At 44.0% G+C, this 17502-nt stretch overlaps 1 protein-coding gene across 4 annotated transcripts in view; it reads left to right on the forward strand.

Annotated features, from left to right (window-relative positions):
• Positions 1-474: 474 nt before the first annotated feature.
• The window catches only part of Su(f) (cleavage stimulation factor subunit su(f)), a 49207-nt gene continuing 32179 nt past the window's right edge, over positions 475-17502 (forward strand). For 3 of the 4 annotated variants that reach the window (XM_077674182.1, XM_077674184.1, XM_077674183.1), the window contains exons 1-3: positions 475-630; positions 1026-1121; positions 6432-6527. In XM_077674182.1, coding sequence (XP_077530308.1) covers positions 589-630; positions 1026-1121; positions 6432-6527 — 234 coding nt within the window. In that variant the 5' untranslated portion in view covers positions 475-588. Of the gene's footprint in view, positions 631-1025; positions 1122-6431; positions 6528-17502 lie in introns of those variants that run through there. The other variant, XM_077674185.1, reaches the window with a different exon arrangement.

Here is a 17502-nt window from a genome sequence, read left to right on the forward strand (position 1 = left end):
AACCCCAATCAGAATCGCATGAAATCGTTGCTCAGGTAACGGCCCGGATAACGACTCTACGGTACTTTTTCTAGGGCCTGGCTGTGTAGGACTTATGAATCGCTGGCAAGCATGGCGTCGTTGGCACGATCACCGTCGAACAGTTTTCTACAATCTGAAAGGCTCAATCTAGAAGGGCTCATCCCTAATGTGAAGTTTGTTTTTCCCGCCAGTTATCCTACGTAAGGGTTAGTGAGGCAAGCGGGAGAGCGATGCGGGCAAACGAAGCGGGAACGATGTTGGTGCCAAAAAGTTCAAGCAGTGATTCGGCCTATAAAATAGGAAGTGCGAAAATATTTTTACCCTGCTCGTTCTTTCAACATTTGCTGCGCTGCAGTAGTTTTATTTATTAGAGCTGTTGTGGTTTGTTTACTGTAGCGAACGGCTACCGTTTGCAGATGAGCGCAAACGTTACGCGCGTTACCTTGTGGAATCTTTAGCGTTTGGCGTCACTTCTGTAGCCAATCGCAGCCCTCGCTTGACGCACCATCTCGTACGTGGTACGCCTCAGGCTAGGCTATGTTACGTGGTTGATTACGGCTGGACAAAATGTTTTCCAGTGGGAAACGCGACAGCGCAGCCCAAATGGAGGTAAGCTGGGTAACAGTTGTGAAAGTTCGTAGACTATCTGATGTCTCTTGGGGAATCCAGTAGCGTTATTGAACGGCCCTCTAACAATGAACTCGACCGCAATGGCTGTGCTAAGCCTAGCGCACCAAGAGCGTTGTCAAATGTTCCTTTCTTGACGATAATACGACTACCTCGGTAATGTTAACAAAAAAAGAATGTTGTGTCAGGTTCTCTGAGGCAGTTTAGAAGATCTTTTATATTACCGCTGTGCAGTTTCGGGCAAGTTGACGACGCTGCTCGATGGTACGATTTGCCACCATGCCGGCGATAATAAATCGCGCACGTCACGACGGGTGTTGAGGAGCTGAGCCGTCAGTCATTGTGAGCGTTTTCCTGTATTTATTGTCTCGTTTCAGGGCTACATTCCTGACAGAGTTAAGAACGCCGAGAAGCGCCTGGAACAAAATGTCTACGATGTGGAGGCCTGGAGCATTTTACTCAGAGACGCTCAGGTAAATGACCGCTCGTAGTGCGCTCCGCCTCTGTGGCGCTGGTCATTCTTTGTGTCTACTCCAAGGCAACTGCGTTGTTCGTTGTCTGAAATCTCTCAAGCACCTAAATTTCGAAATCGCAACATATCTCACACACGTCTGGTTACATTGTAGATCTCAAAAAATTTTTTTACGCCAACAGGGTGCAGAAAGTGCCGGTAATCAAACATCATGTGCTGTGCAGTTCTGTTCGGTTGGCACTGCATTTCCCAAACTAGTCCTCTGTACTTAAGTACCGGTGTAAACGTCTTGGAAGCCTTTGAACAATCCCACTTTTTTACGGGAATGGGGAATGATATGAGCAATTGTCCGCACTGCCAAATAACAAAGGGAAAATCAAGTATGAGCTTTACAGACCACATGACTAAGGGCAGACTGAATGAATCATCTCAGCTAAAGGGTCAACCACATGCACGCGTAAAATCGACGTACTCACGTAACGACGTACGCCTGCGGCGACATACGCCGCTACGATGCTGGAGAGGGCGAGTAACCACATGTAACCGCAACGCGCATGTAAACGAATGCGCCGGGAAGTTACTAAACTACCGCGGACTCTTCGTTGTTCAACTACATTTTAGCTGAAATATAGCGAATAGTGCCTATTCTAACAAAATTACCTACATTTATTAAAGATACAACTAAAAATGTCCTTGGTGAAGATTTGGTGTGCCTACTTGGCCGGCACAAAACTCTCTGCCAGATTTGGCGTAAACTCCTTTACTCTCACAGTTGCCTCGTGTGCTGTCCGTATTTTACAAATTAGTTTTGTGTCCGTATTTTACAAATTAGTTTTATCACATGATAGTTAAGTTAGCTTATTTATCAATTAGCTCTCTTGTTATGCGACCTGACCACCAGATAACAACACCGCCAGAGGTCGACGTCAATACCGTGCGCCCGAAAGTTTGTGTCGATGTCTGTCTGGCTCTGACTTGGGCATAACAGGCGCGTAGCATTGTATTCGGCATACGCCGGAGTATGCCGGTTCTTTACGCGCTTATGCCGGTTTACGTCGTGCGAGTGGGTAGGTTTTACACGTGCATGTGGTTGGGCCGTTATGCAACAGGGTTCTGTCGGGTCCTAAATCTCTTCTTGTTTTTATACTTTTGAACACAAAACTTGGCCGTGTGTTGTGTGTTTTGAGACATTATACTCTTGAAAATCGCCTAGCTTGACCATTGACGCTGACGCGTTATTTTCAGTGTTTCTTGTGGCGCTGGCGCTCGCAAATAAGTCGATGTGTATTCCAGAACAGGAGAACATGGGTACCGTCGGGTTTTCTTTATGGTCATTTGGAGGTGCTGCTGCAGGTTCAGAAAGTGAACACAGTGAACACGTGTGTGACGGGGCTTGAAGCCAGACCTGAAAGGCCTGCCTGAGTCTTCTGAAATGAATTGAGGCTTGAATGCCAATGCATTTGTAGTGGATAAACTTCATGGCACCTTTTAAGGTTTTGAAAAATGCCGAGACTGATGTTTCAGGATTTTGTGCAGTTTGTCAGTAGTGGTAGATTGGCAAAAAATGGGGGGTGGGAGGTTGATGAGGACCTAAAAGATGTAACAAAAACGCGACGCTGGCACCGTCTGCAGTTAAAATAGCAAAAACCTTGGGTAAGGAATGAAATAAAATCGCTATAAAATCAAGGCACTACAAAATGGGGTGACTTAAAGGAGCACTGACACGAAAATTTTGTTACTTTTATTGCTTTTATCGATGCTTAATGGTCTGGCCAACCTGAAACAGCACTTCAAATACTTCAGCGCGCGATAGTGAATTACATTGAACGGCCTGAAAATCGTTTGTTTCAAATTCCCGCGCTTTCACCCCGAATGGCACATATGACAGACTCCCTGCCTGACCTCACCGCTTTGTGCGGACATCACCGGCGCCCGCTTGAGAGTGTGTTGCGCCCGCTCGCCGCTCGTGGGGCCGCGCGTGTGAAGTGACGTCACGAGTTTTTGACGAGCGCTGTCGCGTCACTTCTTTTTCTTCTCCTGGAGTGATGTCACGCTGATGTCCATTTGCTGAGTGCCGCTCCGCGCGCTGCTTCGTCGGCGCGATAAATGAGATCCAATTGAACTGTGTCCTTCATGTCGCAGGCCGCTCATATTTCAGCCAGGGTATTCTGTTAAGTGAAGGAAGCGAACTGTGCAATAATATTAACACCGAAAATTGTTGTCAGTGCTCCTTTAACAAAAATGGCACTGTGGGATAGCGGAGGACACTTTCGATGTCAACGTCTTCTCAACTCTAGGGCCCCCTGGTGGTCGTATGCCCAGTGTCTCCTACCTTATTTACAAACGTTTGGTAGGTCTTTACAGTAAAATAAGGTGCTGTTAATGAATGGCAGGGTCGTGTGTGTGAAGCACCAGCTGCACTTGAAAACTTCCTTGCCACAATGCGGTAGTGGGGGCTGTTAAAATAGCACACTTCTTCACTGGCAGGCATGGAGTTATGATTTCCTGAAGCCCGTCGACGCTTCGAGCAAATCACAAAAAGTGGCCAGCGCCGATTTTCGAAGGGATGCGCGTGTGACGGTGTTGATAAAGTGCTTACACGTGGTTGTCGGCTGGTTCTTTCAAAATTTCGAGCTCGTAGAAACTGTGTCTATATTTTTGGTGTTTTGTAATTAGCGTAAGGAAGGAGGGTGTTGAGTTCTTGAAATGATGTGGGTGCTCTGTTCTTGCCTGACATGGTTGTGCACTCGCTGTAATGAAATGGAAAAAAAAAACCGGTTGTGTCCTTGAAATATGGTGTGCACTAAAGAAGCCGAATGGGTTTGAACGAGCCTGTAGCATTTTCCTGCAGTGGGAGTGTCTTATACCCGTGTTACACGAGCGTTTCAAAGGCCTTTGAGTCGAATGTCATTTGACTCAAATGACACCTTTGAGCTGCACTACGACATTTTTCAAAGGCCTTCGGTGGAAATGCCATTTGAGTTAAGGGCACAGGGTAAGCCCTATACTTCCCATGCATTTTTGGCCATATTGAGGTACATTTTTCTCGGCATCTCAGATAGGTATCTACATAACTTATATATCATTTTCTTTCAAATTTCGTGCTCGTTTAACTGTACTAGAATTATGAACATTCTTAAAAAATTCAGTTTTTTATAATTTTTTGTTCGTTAGTACCTAAATTTTGGCATTATTTTAGTATTAAAAGTTGTGTACCAAAAAAACTGTTACGTGCATATTTTCAATTCTAGTACAGCAGGTGTGACAAGTTATGTAGATGACAGGGGAAAAAAATCAGCTCGTTGTCTTGGAAGATATGGGAAATAATGGTACCTATGTAAGAAAAAACAGTTTTGAGATAATTGAGTTTAAAGAAAAAAAGAGGTAAAAAACCATACTTTTTTGCCATAAACACCACTGGAGCCATTTATTTAAAAAGCACCAGCTTCATAATCACTGTCAAAGTCATTTTTTTGCTTTTCACCCGGTCGTCTGTCCTTACTTGAATATTTTGTGCACCATCGTACAGATCTGTTCACAAAGTATTTTGCTTGTGGTTAACCTCTTTAAGCCACTTGATGGCGGTGTAGCGCCCAGGTTTTGGTCTGAATGATTTCAAAATGCTGGCTCATGCATTGCTTCATCATTTAATGAAAGAACAGCATCCAATGTTGCAATCATTAGAGTGTGAAGCCCAAAAAAGATGTTTTTTGTGCGCAGCTCGAAGGGCAAATGTGGAAAAAACCTGCAACAGGGTCTTTGGATTGCCCACACTGAAAAATCAGCTATGCAATGGTTGCTAAGCAATTTTCTAATACAGCTGGTTCCAGAAAAGCATTTTGATCTAAAACTGGAAGTTTTTTATGAAAAAAAATGACAATAAACCCTGAGAACATTCTTAAGTGGATGAGGGCACTTGCTACTTGCTTACGGGAAAACTGCTTGTTAGCGAGAAATAAGACTTTTTAAGGCAAGTGTGAATATGGAAAATGTGCACAAGGAATTTAACTTCCCTAATTGCGAAGAAAAACAAAAAGTCATTTTTTCAAAATTTCGCCTTACCCTGTGCCCTTAAAGGAGCACTACCACCGACCTTTGAGGTTCTCAAAGGCTTTTGAATTGCGAACGGCTGTACTCTCTGGAGCAGTTTCTGCATGCTGCAATTACAAAAACAATTATGCAAGGGTAAAAATTTTGGTTTGCAGTACACAATCTTCATAATTTTTCACTTGTTTTTCTTTTCTACTACTCGCTCTGCGATTACACGGTAACTTAGTACACTCACCACCGGCGGTGCGAAAAAAAAAAAAAATCTGGCTGTTTTGTGCCTTTTGTGTGCACTTCTATCAATTTGGTTACTAATAGTTTTCTCTTCCATTTTAGCCCTAAAATTAAATTTTTCTCGAGAACGAAACAGGGCAGCAGTGGTGGCACCATAACTTGGCGGGCGAACGCGGAAACTTTTAACCGTCTGAAAATTGTCGTGTAGGACGGTGGAACTCCTTCCAGGTCGAACGGCATGTGAAATCTCGAAGGCCGTTCCACTGAAATGTCCGTTCGAACGCTCGTGTAGCACAGGTATTATATTCCAAGTGTTCCTTTGGTGCTTTGGATGCACTTATTTGAACACTGGAGATAAAATGATGAAAACGGAGTTGCAGGGGCCACTCCCAAGTCACTTGCCGGAAATTGTCTTGCGACATCACAGAACCGTGTTTGTGCGATTGGCAGCCAGCGGCGCAGGCCACCGCCACGAAACATTACTGGACGATTCTAGTGGGACCTCTAGACGCGCTAAAGTGTAGTTAGTATTCTTGTAGTGATGGCCCATATTGCAGCACCCTTGGCCATGTTGCGTCACTGTAGCGCGAAATTTGAAAATTTTTTGTAATTTTCTTTCATTATTTCGGTTGCAAGCAGTCTTTTGTGGCTTGACTGAGCTACAAAAGGCAAGTTGTTTTAGAATGAGCGTGGTTCTGTTTTGTCTTCGTGGCTCCTTAAAGGCTGGCCTTGTTACAAAGGTACGGGTTACTGCAAATTTTCTGCGCGAATGCTAACGTTAGCTCTGACCCGGCGTTTTTTAAAACTATCATCTATTTTTGGTGTTAAAGGAAGGTAGTAATATTGAATTGGAACGAGGGAGTATGTAAAATTTACGGCTACGTTTGTCTTGGAAGTTGTCGGGCACGTGCCGTTTAGATATGCAGGCGAAACAAATGAAGAGTTCAGTGCGAACATTGTCAACGAACGGTTGCGTGCTAACGACCTCTTTGTCTCTCTTCTTTTTCCCCCTGTGTTCCCCCCGGAGCAGAACAAGAAGATAGAGGAGTCCCGGCCGCTCTACGAGAAGATAGTGACACAGTTCCCCAATGCCGGCCGCTACTGGAAGATTTACATTGAACATGAGGTTTTGTATCTGCCACATTTCTCACTTTTATAATACCTTCGCCGTTTTTCCAACCCTTTGGTTCGATCCGCGCCTCACGTCGGCAGCTGCTTCGTCGCGGACCCCTTGTCTCGTTACCTTCCTGATCTCTTCTTTTGGCCTTGCTCGCTTAGTGTGACCCTGCCGCTTGTGACATTGTAGCTGCGAGCTTCCTTGTTCAAGCTCGTGAACCCATTTGTGGTGTGAATTAGGGTTGAGCGTTGCTGTGTAGTCTAAAATTTCCTTGAAAAGTTAGTGGTGTCAGCTTTTGCCAACATTGGGAAACAGGTGGGCGCAGTAGAGATGTCGCAAGCGGCAGGGTCAGCAGTCCTGTGTGTCGCTTTCTTTATGCCATAAGTCGAAAGTAAAGCAGTTGCGTTGTCTTTTCACGACGGTTAGAGCCATTTTTTTCACGTCGTCTTCATCGAAGACAAATAAACCCTTTTTTCTCATTTGGGCTGCGGGGGTTGAGTGGTGGCTCCCTCAGTAGGGGGCCGTGTGTCTCGTAAGTGAAGCCTGATCATTTGCGCGTCGTTTTGCTTTTTTTAACGGGTGGTCTCCAGTTTTATTTCCCTGCTGTGGTCTCAATTACTGAGTGGCGTCTCAATTGACTCTGGTGTAGCAGTCGCACAATGTCACACATCCCACGACACACTCCCTACACTCGCTGCACATCTGGGGGGCCGTTGTGTCGATGTAAGGTGCTTCCGACTCGGACCGGTGCGTTGTTTGGCGGAAGTGATGCAGCACTTGTCACAAGAGTGAGTGGGTGGAAAAACGTTTAAATCATTGTCAGTCAGTTGGGTTATTTTTTTTTTTAACCCGTTGCTAGCAGTTGGCCAGTATCCCAGTATACCAGTACCAGTATCCCTAAGTGAACACTAACTAGCCCAACTTTCAGCCTTATCCCTTGGGACCTGGCAGCTGCCTGAGCTTGATTGATAATTGTCCGTTTAATCAAAACCTCCCGGGTGTCTGTTGTGTGAGCGCCGTCCGATGTCCGTGGCCACGTCCGCAAATAATCTGAGGGCGGCTGCTATTCGAAGGAGCCCAGTCTTGTACACTTGCTGTAGCATGGCTCGAACTGCAAGGTTCCCGTAATCTAATCACGTTAATGGTAACGACTCCTGCATTGGAGGGTTTAGACGCCTAATTTTGCTAACCTTTCAAATTGCTCCTTGGAGAAATGAATGTTTTGGGAATGGCTGAAGAGATTCGAAGGGCTTTCAATTGAGTGCCGAGCCGTACCAACATAGGTATAGGGGTAATTTGGGGTGAGGGGCAGTGTTTTCTCTTGGGCCGTAAAGTTCAAGTGGCGTCAGCTTGTTCCCGGGGTGGACAAATCTAGTGATGCTGCCTACGGTCAGCCCGTAAAGCTTATTTGGACGGGTCATCTTATCTTTGGCTACTATGATGTGCCCTGACAAGTGCTGTATATGCTACCAGTCCCAGCGCACCTCCGTTGGGTTGGGCATCTTATATTGCGAGCCCCCCGTTCTTAATGCCTCAGTCCCGCACAAATCCCATGTGTGGCTGTGTCGGTGTTGGTATGGCTGTTGTGGGTGGGATGTCATGTGTGTGTTGATGTGAGAGTGTTTGTGAATGTGTGTGATTGGAAGAGAGTGCCATTTGGAAGATTTTTGATGGGATTTGGGGGGGGGGGGGGGGGATCGGATGGATGTTTTCTTGAATTAAAAATTTATGCTTGATCTTCTGTTTCTTCAGTGCGGTATAGTTGACCTAAATGAACTTGGTAGTAAATATAACATGTAGATAGGCTCATGAGTGACCAGGTCAAGAGCAAATTTATAAGTGGTCACAAGATTCAAGCATATTTCCGCTTCGTCAGCCTAGCTTTTCCTTTGCTGAATCTGGCATAGCAAGGATTGACTGTTGCAAACCAATTTGTGATTCTTAATGTGTTTGCTGCACATGTGATCGAGCATCTAGTTTTTACTGTCTTCAAGAAAAAAAAAAGTTGAGAACCCTAACGTAACAGGGGCGGCCAGAGGTACATGTTTAAGGGGTGGGTGTGTTTTCACAACTATACTGGGGGTGCATTGTATCGTTTTGGAACGTGGAACACCATCAAAAAGCTAAAGCAAGCACAACTGCATGACCGAAAATTGCACTCTTAGTTATTCAGGTGTTGTTCAGGTCCGGAAGAAAAGAAATTCAGGATTTAGCTTCTCTTGACTATGTAAAAATGTAAAAGAAGATGCCGTACAAAGCATATCTAAAACGGCTATTAGCCGTGGCCACATACCTACCTACATGTGCTCGCCCAACATGTCAATGCCGCAGTTGAGGTTCTGAGGTTATGTTAACGATCAATTTTTTTTTTTTACTCGTGACGGTTTGGTGTAAAGTAAAAATGCAGTAGATACAGATCGAGCAACAGGCATTTTAGTGCCAGAAATTGGCTGAGCTAAAATAAAACAAAGCATAAATTACTTCTTTCTGCACTTACCTTGCCTGAAGTAGTTTGTCAAAGTGCTTGTAATATTGTTTTTATTATGGCAGAACATTGGCCACGACGTTCGCGTACTAGAACTCTGACCGGGTGGTGTAACTTGGTTTCTGGACACGTCTGCAACGTTATAATTACATGGCAGTCCTTCGTTGGAACACTTATTTGTCCCCTGTAAGATGATTGGTGTGTGTGCATTTGCGTGTGTGTTGTGTATGCTTGTTTGTTGCCCAATGGTATTTTTGCATAGTTCTACTGTTGTTCGAAATGGCCCTGGCCATAAAATTTGCATGTCAAGCGTGCAAAATGAGGGCAGTGCCTTGCTTCTAGCCCTATTGCCAGGCCTGTTCTAAGTGCAGAGCTCGAGCCTGCCGCAAGGAAGTAGAAACAAACAAAAAAAAAAGAAAATTCTGGAGGAGGACAAAAAAAGTGGAATTATAGTGATGGGGTAAACTTTATGGACGCTTAAGTACCACAGCATTGTGTTTTTTATTGATTGGCATCTGCTGCAGGGGCAAAAATTAAGGCTCAACTAGCAAAAGTTTTAATCCCTAGTACTACCCAGGCTTAGCTTGTGTAGAGCACCGAGTTGAATTAGGTTGGAGTGCTGATTTGGCTTGGTTTGTGCTGCTTGCAAAGTGAGATGGAGCACTTAATTAAATTTCGAAATGAAGTAATGATAGTGCGAGAATGTGATGAGTGTGGTTGTGTTGCATACGTGTGCGATTTCAGACTCCCCTAGTTTTGACTTGGCATGTGGTTTAAGGAACACTGAAGACAAAACCAAAGTTGGTTTAAGTAGATAGATTGGCGTCCCCAGAAAAACGAATACACCAGTCTCTGGGGCAGTGCCTTTAAAATAACCTCGTAAATAATCAAAAAATGAAGCTAACAGTTGCCTAGCAGAGCTGTTGTAAACAGTGGCTGACTGGATGTGTCGAGTCACGAACCGAACAACAGAAAGAGAACCACGCACACAAGATCTAAAAAAAAAAACAATGTTTACACATGGACACATATAATTCAAGCTGTGCTGACATTCACAAGCTGCCAAGCAGCGGTGCCACTGGCGGTTGCGATGGTTATCGCAGGTTCGGTGTAGCAGCCGTGACCGAGATGCTTCACTTGGTAGGTTCTGGTTTCCCTGCTAGACCACACCACTGTCTCACTCGCTTCCGGTTACTGTTTTTGTCTCGCGAAACATCATAAAATGGTGCAAGGGAAATGAGTCAATCGGTAATTTCTCCGCACTTTAATCACCTCTCGCCGCCGAATAAACGCTGAGAGGGCAACGGGGCAATTGAACTTTCGTCTGAACCAAACTTGCTAGTTGCCTTCAGTGTCCCTTTAAGTAGTCTGCACTGATGATAACATCCAAGGTGCCATTCTGCTTGACTTTAATTGCGCTCTCTGAAAGTGTGTCACTACCTGTTATATGAACATGCTGGCTGAAGTCTACTGCTGCTACATGTGAGAATGCTGGCCTGATTTGAGACCTAGCAAAAAGGGAGTAACAGAACGTGGGTTAATCTTTTTTTTTGTAATTCTGAAAATGATACCTAGCAAAAAGGGAGTAACAGAATGTGGGTTACACCTTTCTTTTTCTTTTTGTAATCCTAAAATTGATACCTAGCTAAAAGGGAGTAACAGAATGTGTGTTAGGCTTGTCTTTTTTTGTAATCCTGAAATTGATACCTAGCTAAAAGGGAGTAACAGAACGTGGGTTAGGCTTGTCTGTTTTTTTTTTGTAGTCGTGAAATTGATACCTAGCTAAAAGGGAGTAACAGAATGTGGGTTAGGCTTTTCGTTTTGTAATCCTGGAATTGATACCTTGCAAAAAAGAGAATAACAACGTGGGTTGCGCTTCTCTTTTTTTTTTTTTGTAATCCTGAAATTCATACCTAGTAAAAAGGAAGTAACAAGTTGGATTACATTTTTCTTTTTCTTTTTGTAATGCTGAATGTAACTACCAAAAGGGGAGTAACAATGTGGGTTAGGTTTTTTTTTTGCAATCCTCAAACTGATATTTAGTGAAAAGGTAGTAACAGAACGTGAGTTTCTGGAATTAATACCTGGCTAAAAGGGAGTAACCAAACGTGGATTTCTTTTTGCACTCGTGAAATACTTTTGCAATTAAGTATGTTCGCCAGCACATTAGGGCTAAGGCTGCTTGTTTTAGTAGTCGCAAAGTAGGGTGGGGGCCCTGCAAGAGAATAAGCAGATCGTCTCTGTAGTGAATTGGAATGCCGAGGACCCTTCAGCGAAACTGATGATTCTGATCACTGGCCAAGAAGATAATTACTATCAAGGCTCGTGTGAGCAAAATCCGGTCACCAGCAAATGCAGGCAAAAGGGGACTACACAAGGGTGGTTCATCCTCTGCTTATGAAATGGTGCTGTCTGCTGCCCCAGTTGCCGCTTGGTTGCACACAGTTTAATCTATCTATCAAGTATGAGCACAGTAGAAGGAACTTTTCTTTTCTACAACAAATATTTGTCTCGACTGCGACATTCTGATATTGTGGAACACAGCACGAACTGAGTTGATACATTCCTGGCTGTTTTCTTCTATTTGATAAATAATGTACTGACTGTACTTCATTCTGGGGCACCCGCTACAGGGGCCCTTGATGAGACAAGAGTGAATGTGAGTGTGTTTGAAAGCTCAAAAGCAATGCAGCCGACTCTACAAGTGTTGCTCAAGTGGGAAGGGGGGGGGGGGGGGGGGGGGGGTCGCTGAGGCAGTGTACAGTTGGTTGCTACGTTGTTGCGGAGCAACCGGTTGTGCTACGTTGAAAATTTTCCAACTGTTGGTCGCTTGTATGCCACTTTTTCACGGCAGCGACTCCTCCAAGTGGCGTCGGGGGGGCCTTTAGGTGGTGACACAGGTATTCTCACAAGTTCAGCGCATTAGTGCACTGCATGAGTAGCATTACACGGAAAGCTAGTTTAAACATTTGGTCTGGGACTGTGGAGTAAGCTGCCAGCAGTTTGTAAATAAAAATATTCTTTTGTAATATATATATGTATATATTGAAGAGATAAGGCCAGGTAGTCAAGAAAGCCAACGAGAGCAAAGGGGAGAATGTATAGTTCATATCACAAGCTGCATGAAGCACTGTGGAGGCTACATTGTTAATAAAGGCCCCTGAGGGCGCCTAACCCGCTGTGCAGGGGGTTTTGAAAGGCCCTTTCAGTCTCCCCTCCTGGCCGGCTAGTGCTGCATGCAGCTTGTGGTATGACCTGTAGTAGGTCATTTATTATTGTTGAAGCAGGTACAAATATTTGAAAGAAAGAAAGAAGGCATCCACTTTTTTTTCTTCACTTTCAAATATCTACTTGTTTCAAGGATAATAAATGACCTACCGCATTCTCCCCTTTGCTTTCCTTGGCTTTCTTGACTGCCTAACCTTATTTCTGCATTAATACGATGAGCCTCTCATTTTTCTTTCTAATTCACTATATATATATATATATATTTGGATAATTGTGCAAGTCTGAGTGTGCGACCATATTAGCAGTACTGCTGTGCTGAGCAGAATGACTTGTTTTTTTACTAGAGCACATCTGGAGTCGGCTGAATTGCATATAGAGCTTGTAGTGAGTTAGTGGAAGTGTGTGATGTGTGCCTGTGTATGTGCGTGTGTGTGAGAAAGCGAGAGTGAGATGAGAGAGAATGGTTGAATGCAAGGTGTGACCAACGCAAACACACACACTTAAGCACACTCCCTCTACGTCTTCGTTTCCTAGCAGCCCCACATGTTGTGACACTACACGGAACACTTGGTGTCCTGTCTCTTTTCTTTCACCTAGTTCCTTAAAGAGAAGAAAAAAAAAAGACGAAATAAAACGTCATTTGGAGACACATACCTTATGCGTAAACCAATCTCTGCATGACCCTGCAACAGGGCTTCGTTTCTTAAAACCACTCCTACCACTACTACTACTACTACTGCGAGCTGCACCGAAGGGCGAGATCTTCTTGCTGTAGCTCAATAAATGCGTTGTTCTTTTTTGCCTAAATGGGTTCCTTGCTTAATGAGTGTTTGTGGTTTAAATTTCTTGTGTCTGTGTTTCTTCTGGGGTGCACGGGTCCGGGTTCAACGCTGGAGTGTGGCGCTCGGTGGTTGACGGCGATGCTGTTCACGGATGGTCTTTACGGGGGGCGGATGATTTGTTGTTTCTGAAATTATTACGTAAATGCGGCGGCAGTCTTTTAGGGGGATGGCCAGATGAGTGCTTATTGTGGCTGATTTGTTTCAGAAGCCCCCTTTCACCATAATTAAGATAAATCTTTCCCCTTGTATTAAAGGGGAGCGAATGGTCTGATAATTGCTCTGGCTGGAAATTAGCACTTGGGGCCGGGAAAAAAAACTGCAAAAACCAGGTAGAAATGAGAGCTCTTCCAGTAGATTGGACCTCAGATTGTACTTGCAAATTTAATTTCTCAGTAGTGTGGTAAGTAGTTACATTTCGGGGAACCGTCTATTCTTTAACCAATTTTTGCATTTTAATTGGCTAGCTAGGATGCTTGTTCATCGAGTGAAGCTAGCTAGAATTTTTTCAGTTAAAAATTATGGAAAGGTAAGGTTCCAAATAGTGTAGTTAATGTGGAATGCTCTGGGATAGGGGGGTACCTATGCTGCCCGATTGAAGTTAGAAAAAAATGTCCTTATTGCTGCACATGTGGCTCAACATGGCTGCATCCTATGTGAGAGCATTCTGAGGAATGCATTGTTAGAATGAGGCCAATCAGCTATTTTTATTTGGCACATTTTTTCTTGTAAAGGGACTGTTAAGGCCCATTACAAGAAAAAAACAAAACGTGTCTACACACAACTGTGCTTCAATCAAGGGATCACCATGGCAGAATAACATATGTCAAGCTCAATGCAAACTGTACTTAATTAAATTGTAAATTAGGAAAATATAGATCCTCGCAATGACTGGAGGTGTTTCCTTCAAGTGCTGAATAATTTCAGCGGGTGACATCAACTATGGCCGGAAAGGAGAATGCAGTACATAGTTGGGGTTACGAAGCGAGCAGCCTATTCTAAATGTGTCCATTTTGATCCAAATTCCTTTCTAACAGAGGCATTGTCTCCAGCCAAACAAAATTTCAGTGGGGTATAAAATGCCAACCCTTGAATAAAGGAAATTGCCTGCGCCTTTTTTGGTTCTTCTAGAGCGCCGTGAAATCTTCTAGACCAAATTTTTACGAAGAATGCTGCCTTGCGTTCAACATTTCCTTAGATGCCTGCCAACTTCTGACTGTATTCACTTGTTTAAAAAAGTACCTAATTTAGCTTAGCCAATTTGCAATAAATCAAAATGCAGAGAAATGGGGAAGAAGTGACCCATGCCAGCTTGAGAGAATTTGTTTGTTGGAAATTACAATACTTTATTTTTCCATGGGTCCAACTTACCTGAAGCACCCCATATAGGCATAGTGCAATGTCTAAGTTATGAATCAAGATTTGAAAGGGATAAAAAAGTGCATAATAGAAGCTAGAAAACCAATGTATTCAGCTTGTGTTTCTTGTTTGGCGCCTGATTCGATGATTAGTTTACTCATTTGTTTTTGTTCATTATTTTATCTTGTCGCTAGAATAAAGTAGTGTAGACCAACCTTTAGAATACCCAATACAGCTGTTAATGGTGTGCTGCACCCCTTTTTAAGCTTGTTTTGTCCAAAAGAGAAAAAAGAAATCGATGAATATACAGAAATGCCTGGTGAAATGTGGCCGCTTGTCACGAGCACCGTGTTCTTCACCATGTCTTGGAAGAATCAAAGCAGCTGGGATGGACGTCACTGTATTAGGTTTGTGACGCGATATCAAATGAAACAGTGGTGGCAATAGCTGGGCTCTTGCGACTTCAGATTCAGGCAAGGTGTGATGTGTTGTGGTTCAAAATAATGGATTCGCAACTTAACGTAAACAGACCGATTTAAAAGAACAAGGAGGAGTAGAAATGATGCAGGCATTTAGGCTGATGCATTGATAGCATCTGTTTGATATACGGACTTGCCTCAGGAACAGCGTGAATGGAAAGGGGGGCAGGATCAGAAGCCAGCGAACTCTGTGGGGACACTACTTATGGTGCTAAGCAAAAAAGCAAATAGAGATACGTAAACGCAAGTCGTCTTTCTGATAGCTGCTCAGAATGTTAGACTAGCACCGAGGAAGCAAGGAGCTTCGGTTGGGCTCTGGCAGTGCAGTTGGCAGGAACGATGTCTTAAAAGGGCCATGCAGACAAAACACAAGTTCATTCGAGATTGCCTTGTTAGAATCATACTGACACCACCTTTTAACGTTAACTTCGCTCAAATAAGCTACGTAATTAGGGAAATAGGGAATGGCCATGTGACCCACAAGCTCGTTTCCCGCAACGGAGCCCATGATGTTATATGTGCCAGCTCTGCGATTGGCTGAGGCTGGCAAAAGTAAATGCAAATTATGCAGGGCTTATAAGCTTGCCGAACGGGCTATTTGCACTTATATTTAGGGCACATTCTTTTTATAGCAGTAAGAATGGTGGGACAAACAGTGGAAGTTACGAAAGTACACAAACAGAAGTACCGATGAGTACTGCTGTTGGTAGTGTGGCGCTATGGGATTGTCTTGAGACGACACTGGCCGATTGGCGAAACTGATGGTATCTTATGTGACCATATTTGTCGAGCAAACACCATGTTTCACGAAATGAATATTTTCTACCTGAACAAAAGCAGGCAAGGTACAAATGCGGTCAAAAACCAGCAAAGGCAGAAAATGGCCCGCCGCGGTATGGTGGCGCCATCTAGGTTGACTGATGATAAACAAGGCTCCACAGCACTCTACGTTTAGCTTGAAGACCTGATCTTGTGCTGTAATTGCCGACGTCATGAAAACACGATTTGGCAGTAGAATCAAAATTTTAACTTAAATTGATTAATTTCTCGGTGAATAAAGCATCATTTGCGTCCGGACAAGCACAGGAAGGCACTAGAAAACATGAAATCTTTCGAATAATACCAACCTATTTTGTCTGCATGGCCCCTTTAATTTAGAGTTGCTTGATTTGATTGATTGTAGGGTTTAACGTGCCGATGCAACGCAGGCGATGAGGAGCGCCATAGTGGAGGGCTCCGGGTTAATTTTGACCTCCTGGGGATCTTTAACATGCGCCGATATCTCGTACACACGGGTGTTTTTGCTTTTCACCTCCATCAGAAAAGCGGCCGCCGCGGCCGGGAATCGAAGCCGCGACCTCGTGTTCAGCAGCACAACGCCTTAGCCACTGAGCCACCGTAGCGGGTAATTTCAATTTGCTCATCGTCCAACTGGCCATGTTTAGTTGAAAATGTATGTTTCTACTACGCCAGTCAAGGGGTCGGGATGTGAGATGTTCTGAAGCCTCATTGGCACCTCTGGGGATGCAGCACGCTGCCAATCATTCTGTCGAGGATGGAGTGGGCATTTTTAACCATGTAACGTGGCCAAGTATGCCTTGCAGTGGGACTTCATTTTGGCCTTCGGGTCATTTTGCACTGTGGTCAGTGTCTGGTAACCCTCTCCTTTAAAGGCCCCCCCCTCCCCCCCCCCCCCAAAAGAAGAAATAAAAAATGCCGAAGGTTCATATCTGGTGAGCTTGCCAAACCAGTAATGTGGAAAGGAGAGTTACATCCCTCCCTTTTGATTGGCTAGTGGGAGAGTTCACAGTGGAAATGATCCACTGGTCCTTTTTCGGAGTGTAATACGCATACTGTTCCGCTGTCACTTTCGTTATCGCAAAAATATTTATTAGCTTTAGAAGTGGTGCCACTGAGCCGAGTTGCCACACCTTATTTGCCGCGCCACTTGTGATAAGTATGGCTGCTAAGGTCGGGTCACGGTTAAAGCGAGTAGCAATACTGCTGCCCCATAAATTTTTAGCTTGAGCCAATGCTTTGTAGGAAGCTTGATTGAAAGTCATATGCATTTGCGTGTGGGTGCCTTCTGTTTGAGCATTTGTGTTCTCGCACGTTTTAATTTTTGTCTGAAAAGTAAAGGGAGAGGGGTGGGTGTGTCATAGCTGACAGCAAACAGCTGTATCAGGTGGTTTAGTCTTATCTGCTTCCTAATTGCTGTATAGGCCATAGATTGGGGATGACGGGGGTCAAATACAATTCATTAATTTATTGGCCTTTAGAATAAGGAGGGGATATGGGATATTTTCCAAGGCCTATAGAATGAAGAGTAAGTCCAAAGTAATACTAATTAGCTGATCAGCCACTGAACAGATTTAGTTACATGTGGTTTACAAGAAATATAACTGCAAACCAAAGGGCTTTGGTGTCGCACTCTTATTTCACAGCATTTTTTTTATTTGGGTAACGATAACTATACAAAAATATGCATTGTCAAAGCAAGGTAATTTCGTAACTTTGCCACTTAAAGGAGCCATCAAGGTGATGTACAACTTCAGTCAAAAGACGGCCATCACGTATAAAAAGATTTGTCAAGT

Source organism: Haemaphysalis longicornis, unplaced genomic scaffold (assembly GCF_048455015.1).
Source record: "Haemaphysalis longicornis isolate Haplotype H1 unplaced genomic scaffold, Haemaphysalis longicornis Haplotype H1 scaffold_6, whole genome shotgun sequence".
In the NCBI taxonomy this organism is placed as follows: domain Eukaryota; kingdom Metazoa; phylum Arthropoda; class Arachnida; order Ixodida; family Ixodidae; genus Haemaphysalis; species Haemaphysalis longicornis.